This window comes from Martes martes, assembly GCF_963455335.1.
Source record: "Martes martes genome assembly, chromosome: 2".
NCBI classification, from domain to species: domain Eukaryota; kingdom Metazoa; phylum Chordata; class Mammalia; order Carnivora; family Mustelidae; genus Martes; species Martes martes.
In genome coordinates this window covers 144,292,648-144,306,265 of record NC_137889.1, presented here as the reverse complement: position 1 = coordinate 144,306,265, position 13,618 = coordinate 144,292,648, and the positions used below count along the sequence as shown (strand labels likewise).

Below are 13,618 nucleotides of genomic sequence, written 5' to 3'. Positions count from 1 at the left end.
AAGCAAAGGGTAGATGCACATCCACCAATACTATAACTCTAGGGCCAGGTTTTGAAGAATGAATGAAAGTCTGCTAGGCAGAGGAGAGAAATGAGAATTCCAAGTACTGCCAAAGGCTTGGAGGTGAGGTGAGTTTCCATGCATTCAGAGAAAGGAGAGAAGCATGTCTGGGGTATACCAGGGTTGGCGCTATGATTACCGATTATTGATACCAATAGTAAAACTTGAACTAACAGGTCTCACACGACATCCTGAGCTCCTTCTCTTGCTGAGTTTTGAATGTTTTCAACCTGTGGAAAGCAAATAGCCTAAAACTCAGTTCATATTTGCAAATTTTGTAGTAAATTTCCATTCTCCTGAGAAGGAACCTGTAGGAAGCTTTGTATGGCACTAATTTTCATGTTCCCACATCTTCACTCAATTGTTAAAGGAAACTCACTGGGAGGTTACAGCTCATCAATTAGCACAGTTCACAGAAACCAGAAGTGGAACTTGCTGTCTGTCACACCTGCTGGGCATGAATTCCTAGGGGAGCCCCAGCAGGTCTGCTTCAGAGCAGTCCACCAGAGCCCTCACCTCCCTGAGGACAAGGACAGGGCTGTCCTCTGCAGAGCTGAGCGGACAGCTCAGCTCTGCAGAGGACAGCATGGGGACGGGGAAGGACCGTTCACACTGGGATGAGGCTGAAGACACAATGCAGCTTCTCTGCAGATCCACTGTGTGACCATGAGCAGCAGCCTGGTCTTTGCAACTTGAAGTTACTCTCATGTAACAATGCAGGTGATCCGGCCCTCCTGATAAGAGTACTGCGAGGATTGACATGAGATTTGGCACCAATTCTATACATAACAGTGGCCAAAACTAGACAGGGGGCTGCGTTTCTTCTCCCTGTTTGTCAGCCTCCCCACTTTGGCCCTTGGCCCTATATCCATTCACAGCAGTCAAAGGGATATTCAGACTGCCCTGGGGGCCTGGCACGTCTGCCCCTCCATTCTCTGTCCGAGCTCCCACTTTCTCTCTCTGGCCTCCTTGCAGTCCCCTCCCATGGCCTATGTGCTGGCAGAAGCACAGTCCTCCCTGGTGGTCTAATGGCATTCTCCACCCCAACCCCCCACCCATCTTATAGTCTTGTTCAAACATCACCATCAGAGTCCCTGACTGCTCTGTTTAACACTTACAACTACCTCATTATGTACTTATTAATATACTACAGATGAGGAACTGGAAGTTTACAGAGTGAAGTAACCTGTCCAAATCTCATAATAAGTGGCTATATCAACCACAATGCCAGTGTTTTTCAGCTTCTATAGCTGAAGTCCAGTAGATGCAGCTTCAGGCAGGGTTTGATCAGGCTCTGGCACCATTTTCCTTCTATGCTTGCAGCTCTACCTTCCCCATGGCTAGGCTTCAGCTTTAGACTGTCTTTCTTTACATCAATGAATGACTTTCAGAGTTCTGGGCTCATATTCCCACCTCACACTGGCCAAAGACAGAATATTACTTTAGGTACCTCCTGAAAAAAAAAAAAAAGAAAGAAAAGAAAAAGACAGAAAAGTCTTTATTTCTTGAACCCTCTGGAAAATCATCTCCCTAATATTCATTGGCACCAGTTAGGTCATATGCTTAACCCTGAGTCAAATGCCAGAACAGAGGAGTAAGATTAGCTTGACTGTTTCCAGATGAAGCCACATGCCCCACAAGCCAGCTATACAGGGACGAGTAATTGCTAAGACAGGAGATATGAGTGACCACAAACAGCTTATGTCCACCAAAGCAGCACACCATTTGTTCTTGGGCAGTACGACTCGCTGTCTGTGTTCTTAACCACTCTGCTCTGAGCCCCCTAACAAGGGAAAGAGAACCATCAATGTGCAGATAACATGCTTCTATGCCTAGAAACACCAAAAGGATCTACTAAAAAGCTAGCAAAATTAATAAGGGGTTGTACAAATTAAGACAATGTACATTGTCTTTGTACATTTATATTAAATATAAATCAATTTACAAATTAAGACAAATAATAATTAAGACGAACTGCTCTTCAAAGGCTAAAAAATAAAAATAAAGTCCAATCTCTTCCCCATGGATGTCCATCCAGGCTCCTTCTATCTTATTCCTCAACTGTGGGGCAGAAAGCATTCTGCCAAACCCACAGAAGAGGCAACAGAATGAAAGGAAGCAGGGAATGAGAATTCTTTTAAAAGAAATATCCTGGACGGTGCAAGTTATCAGCCTGCTCACATCCCATTGGCCAGACTTGGTCATGTGACCACAGCCGGCTGCAGTAAGGGGAGGAAGGGAAGTGGACCCTTTAGCATGGTACCCCTGAACCCAGCTCCAGATTCTATTGCAGTCTGAGAAGGGAAATGGGATTTTGAGAGATAATAAATAGCTTTTGCTCTGAAAGATTGATAGAGTAGCCAAATAAGAGATAAATAAGCATAACTCGGTAGCTTTTTATTATACTAAAAATAGCTAAGTAGAAAAAGAAATGGAAAATACTGTCATTTGAAAGAGTGACCAAAACTATGTAATATCTAGGAGTAAATGTGCCCCCAAATTTACAAGGCCTAAATGAAAGGAACACTAAACGTATTTTGAAGGAATCAAGCAAGATCTGAATGAAAAGCCAGGCATGGATGGAAAAATTACATGTCCAAGCTTCTCAAATGAAAGCGTAAGTTAATGTAATCCCCACCAAGATATTAATGGAGGTATGTCCTAGAACTGGACACAACTCCTTTCAGAAGAATAAATGTCTGAGAGTGAAGGTGAACCACACCTATCAGATATTATAATATCTTGACAAACAGGGGTCTCATGACAAGTTATTGGGAAAGACTAAATACTGTTGAGATAATTGGCTATCCATTTGGAAGAAATAAAATTAGAATGTTATATTATAACAAAAATATATTCTATTTTTATATGAAAGATTTAAATATAAAAGATAAATAAGTATTATAAGAAAATATAGAAGAATATATAAAATCTTGGCGGTGGAATAGGGTTCTGGAAAATTATGAGGAAAATAGATTATAAAATTAACATTACCATTTAAGTTTTTAAGACTTTTGTATGACAAGAGATACTGTGAACAGAGTCCAAAGAATAAGCTAGGTCCAATAGAATAAGAAGTCCAAAAGAATAAGCTAGTCCAAACAATAAGCTAGGAGGAGATCTTTGCAGTACACAGAGCAAAGTGTAAATATATCTCGTAGACAAAGCTCTGATTGAAAATTGATCAAGATTCTAGACAGTTCCCTGGGAGAGTTGGGTCTCATCATGTGGAAAATGTGCAGCCTTATCTGCAGTGAGATAATCATTCCTCACTTTGCGATTCGCAACAAGTGAAATCATTGATTACAGTGCTAGTAACAATTTGGAGAAATATCCGCTCTCATATCCTGTTTACCATAAATTGGGCACCTGGGTGGCTCAGTTGGTTAAGTGTCTGCCTTAGGTTCAGGTCATGATCCCAGGGTCCTGGGATCAAGCTCTGCATGGGGCTCCCTGCTCAGCAGGGTGTCTGCTTATCGCTCTGCCTCTTCCTGCCACTCCCCCTGCTTGTGCTCTCTCGCCTCTTGCTCTCTCTCTCTAATAAATAAAATCTTTTTTTAAAATTAAAAAATAGTTATAAAGTACTGTAAATTATAACTCTTTGGAACATAGTATGCAAACCCTCTGACTCTGCAATCCCACTTCTGGGATTTATTCGGTTAAAATGGAAGTACCAATATAAAGCAATGTGCTCAAGAATGCTATCACTGATCCAATAACAAGACAAACACATAGGCAAACAAAACTGGAAAAAACCCGAATGCCAAATAGGATCATTGTTGAATAAAACGTGATATAACTATACTGTGGAATACTTTGTAGCTATGGAGCCACAGTTTCTTTTTGAACCTCTAATTTCTTAGATTTAAAAACATTTTTTAAAGATTTTATTTATTTATTTGGCAGACAGAGATCACAAGTAGGCAGAGAGGCAGGCAGAGAGAGAGGGGGAAGAAGGCTCCCCACTGAGCAGAGAGCCCAATGCAGGGCTTGATCCCAGGACCCTGGGATCATGACCTGAGCCAAATGCAGAGACTTTAACCCACTGAGCCACCCAGGTGCCTCTAAAAACATTTTTTAAATTTTATTTTGTCAGTGTTCCAAGATTCATTGTTTTTGCACTACACCCAGTGCTCCATGCAATATGTGCCCTCCTTAATACCCACTCCTAGGCTCCCCTAACCCCCCACCCTTATATTAAATAATATATGTCTTAGTAAATGAAAATAATATAATAGATAATAATATTTAAAAACAACATATATTATATATTATGTAATACTTCCATAGAGGTTAAATGAGTCACCAAGGGGGCCCACCCTATAATCAAATATATTAATATTTTTCTATCAAAACATGAATATTCCCCCTAAGTGGAATAAATAGACCAATAAAGAGAAGTTACAGGTCAAGTTTTATCACCAAATAAATTACCAAAATAATTGGATTTCTTTAGCATGGAGGACAAAGGATTATGGTTCCTATAGATAGACCAATGTATACTGATGTGGGAAAATGTCATGATACATGGCTAAATGCAAAAGTAACTTCTGGAACGACCCATAGAGTATGATCTCATTATTGGAAGGACAAACCACATGCCAACACATGTAGGCATAAGTAAGGGGAGAAACGACAGAGAACCAAGTTACTTAGTCATGTTATGAATGGGGGTGGGGGAACCATCAAGGGTTGAAAGGAGTGACCCAAATACACATTTGTAGTCTTTGACTTATTATAATCAGCTGGCATTACTTTGATAATGCAAATACTAATTTTTTTTAAAGACAGGGAGAAATGAAGGAAAACCAAATAAAAGCCTTATTGGAGGGTTTCAGGATCCTCTCAGTATGGTGGCTGTGCTCAGGAGCATACAGGTGTGGGTGTACAGGTGACTGAGACCCTCCCTTGCCTCATAGTCAACAACAGGACTGAGGATTTGTTTGTTAGTATTAGAAGTGGGGACTGGGAGGGTGTCAGGGGCAGACTGGCGCTGGCTGGAGACGATGGGATCTGAGCCACACCTTGGCGGGATAACAGTGCTAGGAGCAAACACTTAACAAGAAGCTTCCCTACTTCTTGCATGCCAGTCGCTCTAACCATTTTATGTATATTAATTCTTGGTTCCTCCCAAACGCTCGCTCAGGTGGGTACTTTGTTAACCTCACCCCCACTTTACACACGAAGAAAATAAGTTATTTGCCCAAGAGCAAACAGCTAATCCCAACAAAGCTGAGACCCAAACCACGTCAGGGTGGCTCAGAGTCTCTGCTCCCAATTGCTATGCCACACAGCCTCTTGGGGTAGGGTTGTGTATGGATGCTAGTTCTGGCTCCCAAGGCTGCAGCAGGTGTGTCTGCTCTAGGGATGCTCCCTGGGTGGACACACTCTTCATCTGGCCAAAAAGGGTTCCCAGCAAGGGTCTGGCTAGATGACTTAGGCTTTACTCACAAGCACCCGAAAGGGATCACAGATCATCACTAACTGAGTACCTCACTACTGTCTCCCACCCAGGGGTTCTGGACAGAGTGCCTGGCAGAAGCTTGCCCACATGTCAATGCTGGCAGCTGAGCCTGAGATTTGGATTTATGTGAAACTGCTGGTGCTTTTTTTTTTTTTTTAAAGTGAACATAGAACATGTTTTTTTTTTTTTTAATTTTTATTTATTTATTTGACAGACAGAGATCACAAGCACACAGAGAGGCAGGCAGAGAGAGAAGGAGGGGAAGCAGGCTCTCTGCAGAGCAGAGAGCCCGATGTGGGGCTCGATCCCAGGACATTGGGATTATGACCTGAGCCGAAGGCAGAGGCTTTAACCCACTGAGCCACCCAGGGGCCCCGAACTGCTGGTGCTTTTGCTGTCCACTGTGGCTAGTCCTATCAGGTGTGCCTCTCCTGTGGGCCTCACTGCACCTGCTCTAGCAGGTGTCTGTCCATCTCATGGAGGTACCCTCCAGGCCCTCCCAATGTCAGTTTTGTGTATGCAAGCCACCTGTGTATTTAAGTCCCAACCTCTCAAACACAGCTTCCAGATGTGAAAATCCAACCTCACCGTGATGTGAGGACAAAGAGGGAAAGTGATTGTATTTATAGCTAGTTTTCAAGGGTCTCAGGGTTGGCTTCTTTTAAGTACCAAGTTCCCCAGAAGGCTAGTACCAACTGTCAGGATGTTCCTTCCTCCCTCCTTCCCACCCGTCTTCCTTCCCTGCTTCTCTTTATCTCTTGTCTCCGTCCTTCTCTGTCCCTCTTACTTCCTTCTCAGATTTCTTGAACACTTATGTGCAGGGGCACCTAGCCTATCCATGTCCCATCTGTTGCCATTACTTTAAGCTGGATGGAAGGTGGTCTCAATCCCCAGTCCCCTGCTCCCAGGATGTACAGAACTAAGACCCCCTACTGACTATGGCAGAAAAACAGTGGAACAAGAGTGTCCTCTGGGCATGAAAATTTCCTCTCCACTCTTCTTCCCCCAACCATAGCCACTCAGCTTCCTCAGCAAGGGAGTATGGACTCACCCCTCTCATCTCTCTACCATGAGCTTTTACTCTCTGAGCTACTGCCTCTAAAATTTAATCCATTAAATTTTTTACCATGCCCTCAGTATTTTTGTCTACTTATAAGTAATATGCATGTGCCATCAAAGAAAAACTTGCACATAACGTAGACATTTTTAGTGTAGGTGTGTGCGCGTATATATATTCAAGTTCTACTCTCTTCGCAAATTTCAGTTATCCAATATAATGCTGTCAACTGCGTCTCCATGTTACACATTAAATCCTCAAACCTTATTCAGTTTGTACCCTTGACCAAACTCTCCTTATTCCTCCCACCCCTCAGGCTGTGGCAAGCACTTTCCTAATCTCTGCTTCTATGAGCTTTTTTTAAGATTCCATATATAAGTGATACATGCAGTATCTACATTTCTCCATATGGCTTATTTCACTTAGCATGATATTCTCAAGGTCCATCCATGTTGTCAAAAAGTGTCAGGGGGTCCTTCTCTCTCGTGGCTGAATAAAATTCCATTGTATATACAGACCACATCTTCTTTATCCATTCATCTACTGATGGACACTTAGGTTGTCCTAGGTTTGTCCTAAGTTTGGCTACTATGAGTGATGCTGCCAAAACTAGACATTTTCAAAGTATTAGATAAAATACTCTTATAAGTAGAGGTTCTCCAACGTTCTTCTTGCACCCACCATAGAGCCCACAGCTTTAAATCAACTAGGAGCGAGCCCAGCTGCCTGCAGCTCTTGCTAACTGGGGTTTCTGTTTCTCTATCTCCAGGACATGTTCACATCACAGACTTCAACATAGCGACGATCGTGAAAGGAGCAGAAAAGGCTTCCTCCATGGCCGGGACCAAGCCCTACATGGGTGAGTGTTCCAGGCCCCTTTGAGGAGCCAGAGACCCAGTGCCTGACCTCAGAATTCCAGTCCTTCTCCCCCACACCAGGACCTGGCTGTCCCCAGTACGTGCTGGGCTCTCTCACACTTTATCCTTGCTGTCCTGTCTGCCAGAAAGACCTTCTCCCGTGATTTCCAGAGAACTCCTACACAGCCAAAAATCCTTGCTTCAGGCTTGGGGAAAAACACACAAAAACAGACAAAAAACTATATTTTCTTTTTTAATAATGTCCAGTAGTGCAGCCAGAATATAACTTTGTTGCTGGTCATTTGGGGTCTATATTCCTAGGAACACAGTGCCTTTCCAATGTGTATTTTCAAGTTGGATTTTCTTTAGATCCTTTGATGGAAGTATCATTTTTTTCCTACTTCCTTTTTTTTCTTTTTAAAAAATCTTTATTTTTTTAGTATTTATTTATTTTAATTTAATTTTACTTTTTCAGTGTTTCAAGAGTCATTGTTTATGCACCACACCCAGTGCTCCATGCAATATGGGAAGTATCATTTTTAGAAGCATTCCATTCCTGTACTTTGGTTTTCTCTAAGGACACCATTATCTGAATGTGGAGTCTTTACAAATTTTCAGTATTTGTTATTTTCAAATCTTTTGCATCTCTTCCTTTATCTGTTTAAAATATTTCCCATTTTTCTCTTCTTTCTTTTAAAGATTACCTGTTGTGTTTATTTGCTTTGTATGCTTTCTAGTGAAATATTTATTACTAAAATAATTTCCCCTCTAATTTTTTCCCTGAGTTTTCTTGCCTGATTTTTTAGTTTCTCAATTCCACTTTATGTTGTTCTTTCATGTCTTATATAGTTTTCTTAATGTCTATATTAATTCTTAATGTCTATATTAATTATTGATTATTGTATAACAAAGCAAGTCAAAACCTAGTGGCTTATGCCATGTTCACAGATGGGGAGAATTGACATTGTTCAAATGTCTGTACTACCCAAAGCAATCCACAGATTCAGTGCAATCCCTATCAAAATACCAGTAACATTTTTAACAGTAAAAGAAATAATTCTAAAGTTTGCATAGAATCACAAAAGACTCCTGAATAACCAAAGCAATCTTGGAAAAGAAGAAGAAAACTGGAGATACCACATTTCCAGATTTCAAGATTTACTTCAAAGCTGTAGTGATCAAAAGCATATGGGATGGCACAAAAACAGACACATAGATCAGTGGGAAAGAATAGAGAACCTGAAAATAAACCCATGCATATATGGTCAATTCATCTATGACAAAGGAGGCAAGAATATGTAATGGGAAAATGTTAATCTCGTTAACAAATGGTGCTGAGAAAACTGTATAGCCACATGCAAAAGAATGAAAAGGAACCACTTTCTTACAGCACACACAAAAATAAACTCAAAACGGATTAAGACCCTAAATGTGCGACCTAAAAACCATAGAAACCCTGAAAGAGAGCACAGGCAGAGAGATATAGGCTATAGCAACATTTTTTCTAGATCTGTCTCCTCTGGCAAGGGAAACAAAGGCTAAATTAAACTACCGGAAATACATCAAAATAAAAAGCTGCTGCACAGTGAAGAAAACAATGAACAAAACAAAAGGACAATCTACTGAATGGAAGACATTTGCAAGTGACATACCCGATAAAGCATTTTAGTATCCAGGGGCGCCTGGGTGGCTTAGTTCAGCAACTGCCTTAGGCTCAGGTCATGATCCTGGAGTCCTGGGATTGAGTCCCACATCGGGCTCCTGCTCTGCAAAGAGTCTGCTTCTCCCTCTGACCCTCCCCCTTCTCATGCTCTCTCTCTCTTTCAAATAAATTAAATTCTTAAAAAAAAAAAAAGCATTAGTATCCAAAATATATAAAGAACTTATATAACGCAACACCAAAATACCAACACCAATAATAATAATAATAATAATACAATTTAAAAATGGGCAGAGGATCTGAATAGATGTTTCTCCAAAGAAGACATACAGATGGCCAACAGGTACATGAAAAGACTCTCAACATCACTCATCATCAGGGAAACGCAAATCAAAACTGCAGTGAGATATTACCTTATACCTGAGAATGGGCAGTATCAAAAAGACAAGAAACAATAGGTGTTGGTGAGAGTCCAGAAAAAAGGGAGCCCTCATGCACTGTTGGTGGGAATGCACCCTGGTGCGGCCACTGTGGAAAACAGTGTGGAGATTCCTCAAAAAATTGAAAATAGAAATCCCCTATGACCTAGCAACTCCAATACTGGGTATTTACTCAAAGAAAATGAAAACAGTAATTTGAAATGCATTATGTATGCATCCTTACATGTATTGCAACATTATTTACAATAGCCAAGGTACAGAAGCAACCTAAGTGTCCATCGATAGAGGAATGGATAAAGAGGGTGTGGTGTACATATATACAGTGGAGTATCAGTCATAAAAAAGAATGAGATCTTGACATTTGCAACAACATGGGTGAACCTAGAGGATATTCTGTTAAGTGAAATAAGTCATCCAGAAAAAGACAAATACCATATGATTTCACTCATATGTAGATTCTAAAAAACAAACAAATGAACAAACATGAGGCAGAAACAGATCCATAATACAGAGAACAAACCAATGGTTACCAGAGGAGAGGGGGCAGGGGGGTGAGAAAATGGGAGAGGGGAGTGGGAGGTACACACTTCCAGTTAGGGAGTAAGTGAATCACAGGATGAAAGGCACTGACACAGGGAATATAGTCAGTGGTACTGTAATAGTGTGTGGACAGAAGGCAGCTACAGTTGTGAGCAAAGCATAAAATACAGTGTTGTAAAATTACTATGTTGCACATCTGAAACTAATGTAACATTGTATGTCAACACTTACTTGTGGAGCATAACAAATAATATAGAGGACAAGGGTAGATGGAGAGGAGAAGGGAGTTGAGGGAAATTGGAAGGGGAGGTGAACCATGAGAGACTTCGGACTCTGAAAAACAACCTGAGGGTTTTGAAGGGGCAGGGTGTGGGAGGTTGGGGGAACCAGGTGGTGGGTATTAGGGAGGGCACAGATTGCATGGAGCACTGGGTGTGGTGAAAAAACAATGAATACTGTTACACTGAAAATAAATAAAAAATTTAATAAAAAAAATAAAAATAAAGAAAGGAAGTTAAAAAATAAGTTTGGGGAAAGTAAATGAACATTTTTTTAATTTAAATATAATTAGCCAACATATAGTACTTCATTTTTGATGTAGTGTTCAATGATTCATTAGTTGTGTAAATGAACACTGTTTAAAAAAACACTTAGTGGCTTAGAACAGCAACAATGTACTATTTCTCACAATCTACCATTTGACTGGGTGGTTCCCCTGCTGATTTAGGCTGGGCTCACTCATACCCCTGGTGGGTCTGGTGGGGGCTGGGCTCAGCAAGGACAGCAGAGTCTTTCTCTACATGGTCTTTCATCATCAAATGGACTGCAGTGAGCTTGCATGGAAGGAGAAGCAGATTGGGTTAAAGAAGGAGAACCCCATTCCCACATGCTTATCAGGCTTCTGCTTGCTTCACATTTCCTGATGTCCAGTTGGCCAAAGCAAGTCACGTGACCAAGACCAGAGACCATGTGGGAGGGGACTGTGGGGAATGTGGGAGGAAAATGGATACCAGAAGGCCGCATTCATCCAGAAACCATTCATGAAACAAACCACCACACTGTCTTTCATTCTTTTGAAATAGTAGGTTACAATTTTTCCCTGAAATTTTTTTTTTCTTTTGGTGGGTGGGGGCACATCTTTCTGATTAATCATCATTGTAAACTGTGTTATTCTGCCCTTTATTTTCCTTCCTCTTATGATAACTTTGCATGGAATTTGGCTTTGATACTCTAATGTTCTTCTTCTTTTTTTTTTAATGGGAAATTAGTTTTCCTGAACTTTTAGAAGATGATATTATTCAGGGTAGTTTTTCTAACTGAACATCTTCTGTTGTTTTCATGAAGCATCAAAATCCAAGGCCGCTTGTTACCTGGGAATTCCTGGTTCATTCTACTTGCTTACTTTTAGCTGGAGCTTCTTTTTCTTTTGTCTGTAGGGTCCCCATCCCGCTCGGTTTTGGTTCTACTTCCAATAGTTTCTCCTTGGGGCTCCTTCTAGAAGGGAGCTCCGGCTGGAGGATGACAGAGATTTGGGGTTCCAGACTGACCTTCTCCTGCAGAACTTACCAAGGACCCCTTTGCCTCACCTGCCACTGCACTGGACAAGCTGCTCCAGGCTTTAGCTGCTGTTCCCCAACTGGCCATCTGGATCCCCCCCATAAATGCCTGCTGGCTGTCTTGCAGCTCTCTGTTCTCTGGTCCATCATATGTTGCCTTGTTTCTTCCCTGTGTTCCCTTCTCTGCAGAAGTCACTCCCATGGAAGTCTTGTCACTGTTGCCGGTTTGTTCCCATGCACTTACATTTTGGGGCTTGGGGGGGGGGTAATTTAGTTTCGTAGTTGGTGTTCCTCATGGGTTTTGGCTTAGCTATTCATCTGCTCTATTGGTTTATGTGTGTTGATCTGCCGAGATTCAAAAACCATGTCCTCACCTCCCAGAATTCACTGCATGTGTCATTCATCTCTTATTTCCTAAATCAATTTTAAAAATGAAGTTTGGCCACAAGTCATAGTAAAAATAGTACTTAGTATTTGCTATGTGCCCAGCTTTATCTAATGCTCACAAATACAAAGCAGGCACAATTATTTATTCCCACTCTAGAGCCGAGGAAACAGACTGAGGGGTCATGAGGGACCCACCCAGGCAGACGTTGGTGACAAGAGTCAGACCCAGGTCAGCATGGACACGAGAAGGTACGCATACAATCTGTACTCTTCAGACAATCCCCTTGGGATGCTGAGCATTTACACCAATAGGGCTTTCACTCTTGAAGAGATCGATCGAAATCTCTTTCCAGACAATTCCATAGCTGAGGCCAGTCCATCTGAGGAGACACTGACTTGACAAATGGGTGGGAGAATGGGTTGAAAGGGGTGTTAAGGCTGCTGCCCAGGCCTCTGGTGGAGGTGTGTGGGGAGCACAGCAGGGGCCTCAGGTGTGTGGGGTTCCAGGAGTCCCAGGTTTGAATCTGAGGCGTCCCTGGGAGGTGCCGTCCAGGCTTCTGGAATGATGTGGACAGCATCTGTGGACTGGGGAGTTACCAGCACTGAGATGCAGCAAAGCCAACGCAGGGGCAGGATCCCCCAGGGAGGATGCAGGAGAGAAGAGCACCAAGCCCCTGGAGGCCCAGGGGACACTGTCCCAGAGAAGCAGACAGAATGGAAGGAGCCATCTTTTCCAGAAGGGCCAGTGAGGAGAGGAAAATGACATGGAGAGAAGAAGCTCCCCTTTGGAGCCACCTCCATAACCCTATAAAGTTAGTTCTGACATCCTTTAGGAACAGCCTAAAGCTGTTCGATCGATCTCTGGGAATACAGAGCCCAGACCACTGGAGAAGTGAGCCCAGACCACTGGAGTAGTATAGTACCAACCCTTTCTTTTCTGCCCCTGCTCCACCACCATGCATAGCACACTCTCCCAGCACCTCCTCTGAGACTCACCCCGGCCCTTCCCCAGTCTCATTCCCTGACTTCCCACTGCTGTCCTGGCTCTCAGCTTCTGGAAAAGCAGACCCGTGGTGACACAGCTGACCACTCTGTCTCCATAGTGGCCCCACCACCAAGAGAGAGAAGAAAACCAACATATACTGTGACCCTGCTGTGTGTCTGTCATTGCCTGTAATCCTCAGAAGACCCACAGGCAGCTTCCCCTTCTCTCCAGTTTATTGATGAGGAAGCTGAGGCCTGGGGAAGTTCATTACCTGCCCAGGGTTATGTAGCAGGCAAGTGAGAGAGCCAGAATCTGAAGCCATGTCTACATGGGTCCAAAGCCCATGCTTTTGCCACTATACCAAGCTGCCTTTTGACACTGAGTTCCTGTGTCAGAAAGCCATATTTCTCAGACAAGAAAAGTTTGTTGTCCCAAGTGTGTGTAGGATTTGGGGCTCCTGGTGTCCTTCTGTTTAGAGGAGCCTTAGTCCTGAATTAATAAACAGGTGCACAGGAGAGATTTCTCTGGGATTTAGTGGGCACCAAATGGATATATTTTTTTTCAGACACCATAGGGGTTGACAGGACCAGGCAGTGGGAGTTCATTGGGGAA

At 42.5% G+C, this 13,618-nt stretch overlaps 1 protein-coding gene across 1 annotated transcript in view; it reads left to right on the top strand.

Annotated features, from left to right (window-relative positions):
- Positions 1–13,618, top strand: part of STK32B (serine/threonine kinase 32B) — a 414,569-nt gene that overhangs the window by 343,766 nt on the left and 57,185 nt on the right. Inside the window, exon 6 of the mRNA XM_080796953.1 lies at positions 7,351–7,440. Coding sequence (XP_080653079.1) covers positions 7,351–7,440 — 90 coding nt within the window. The remainder of the gene's footprint in view (positions 1–7,350; positions 7,441–13,618) is intronic.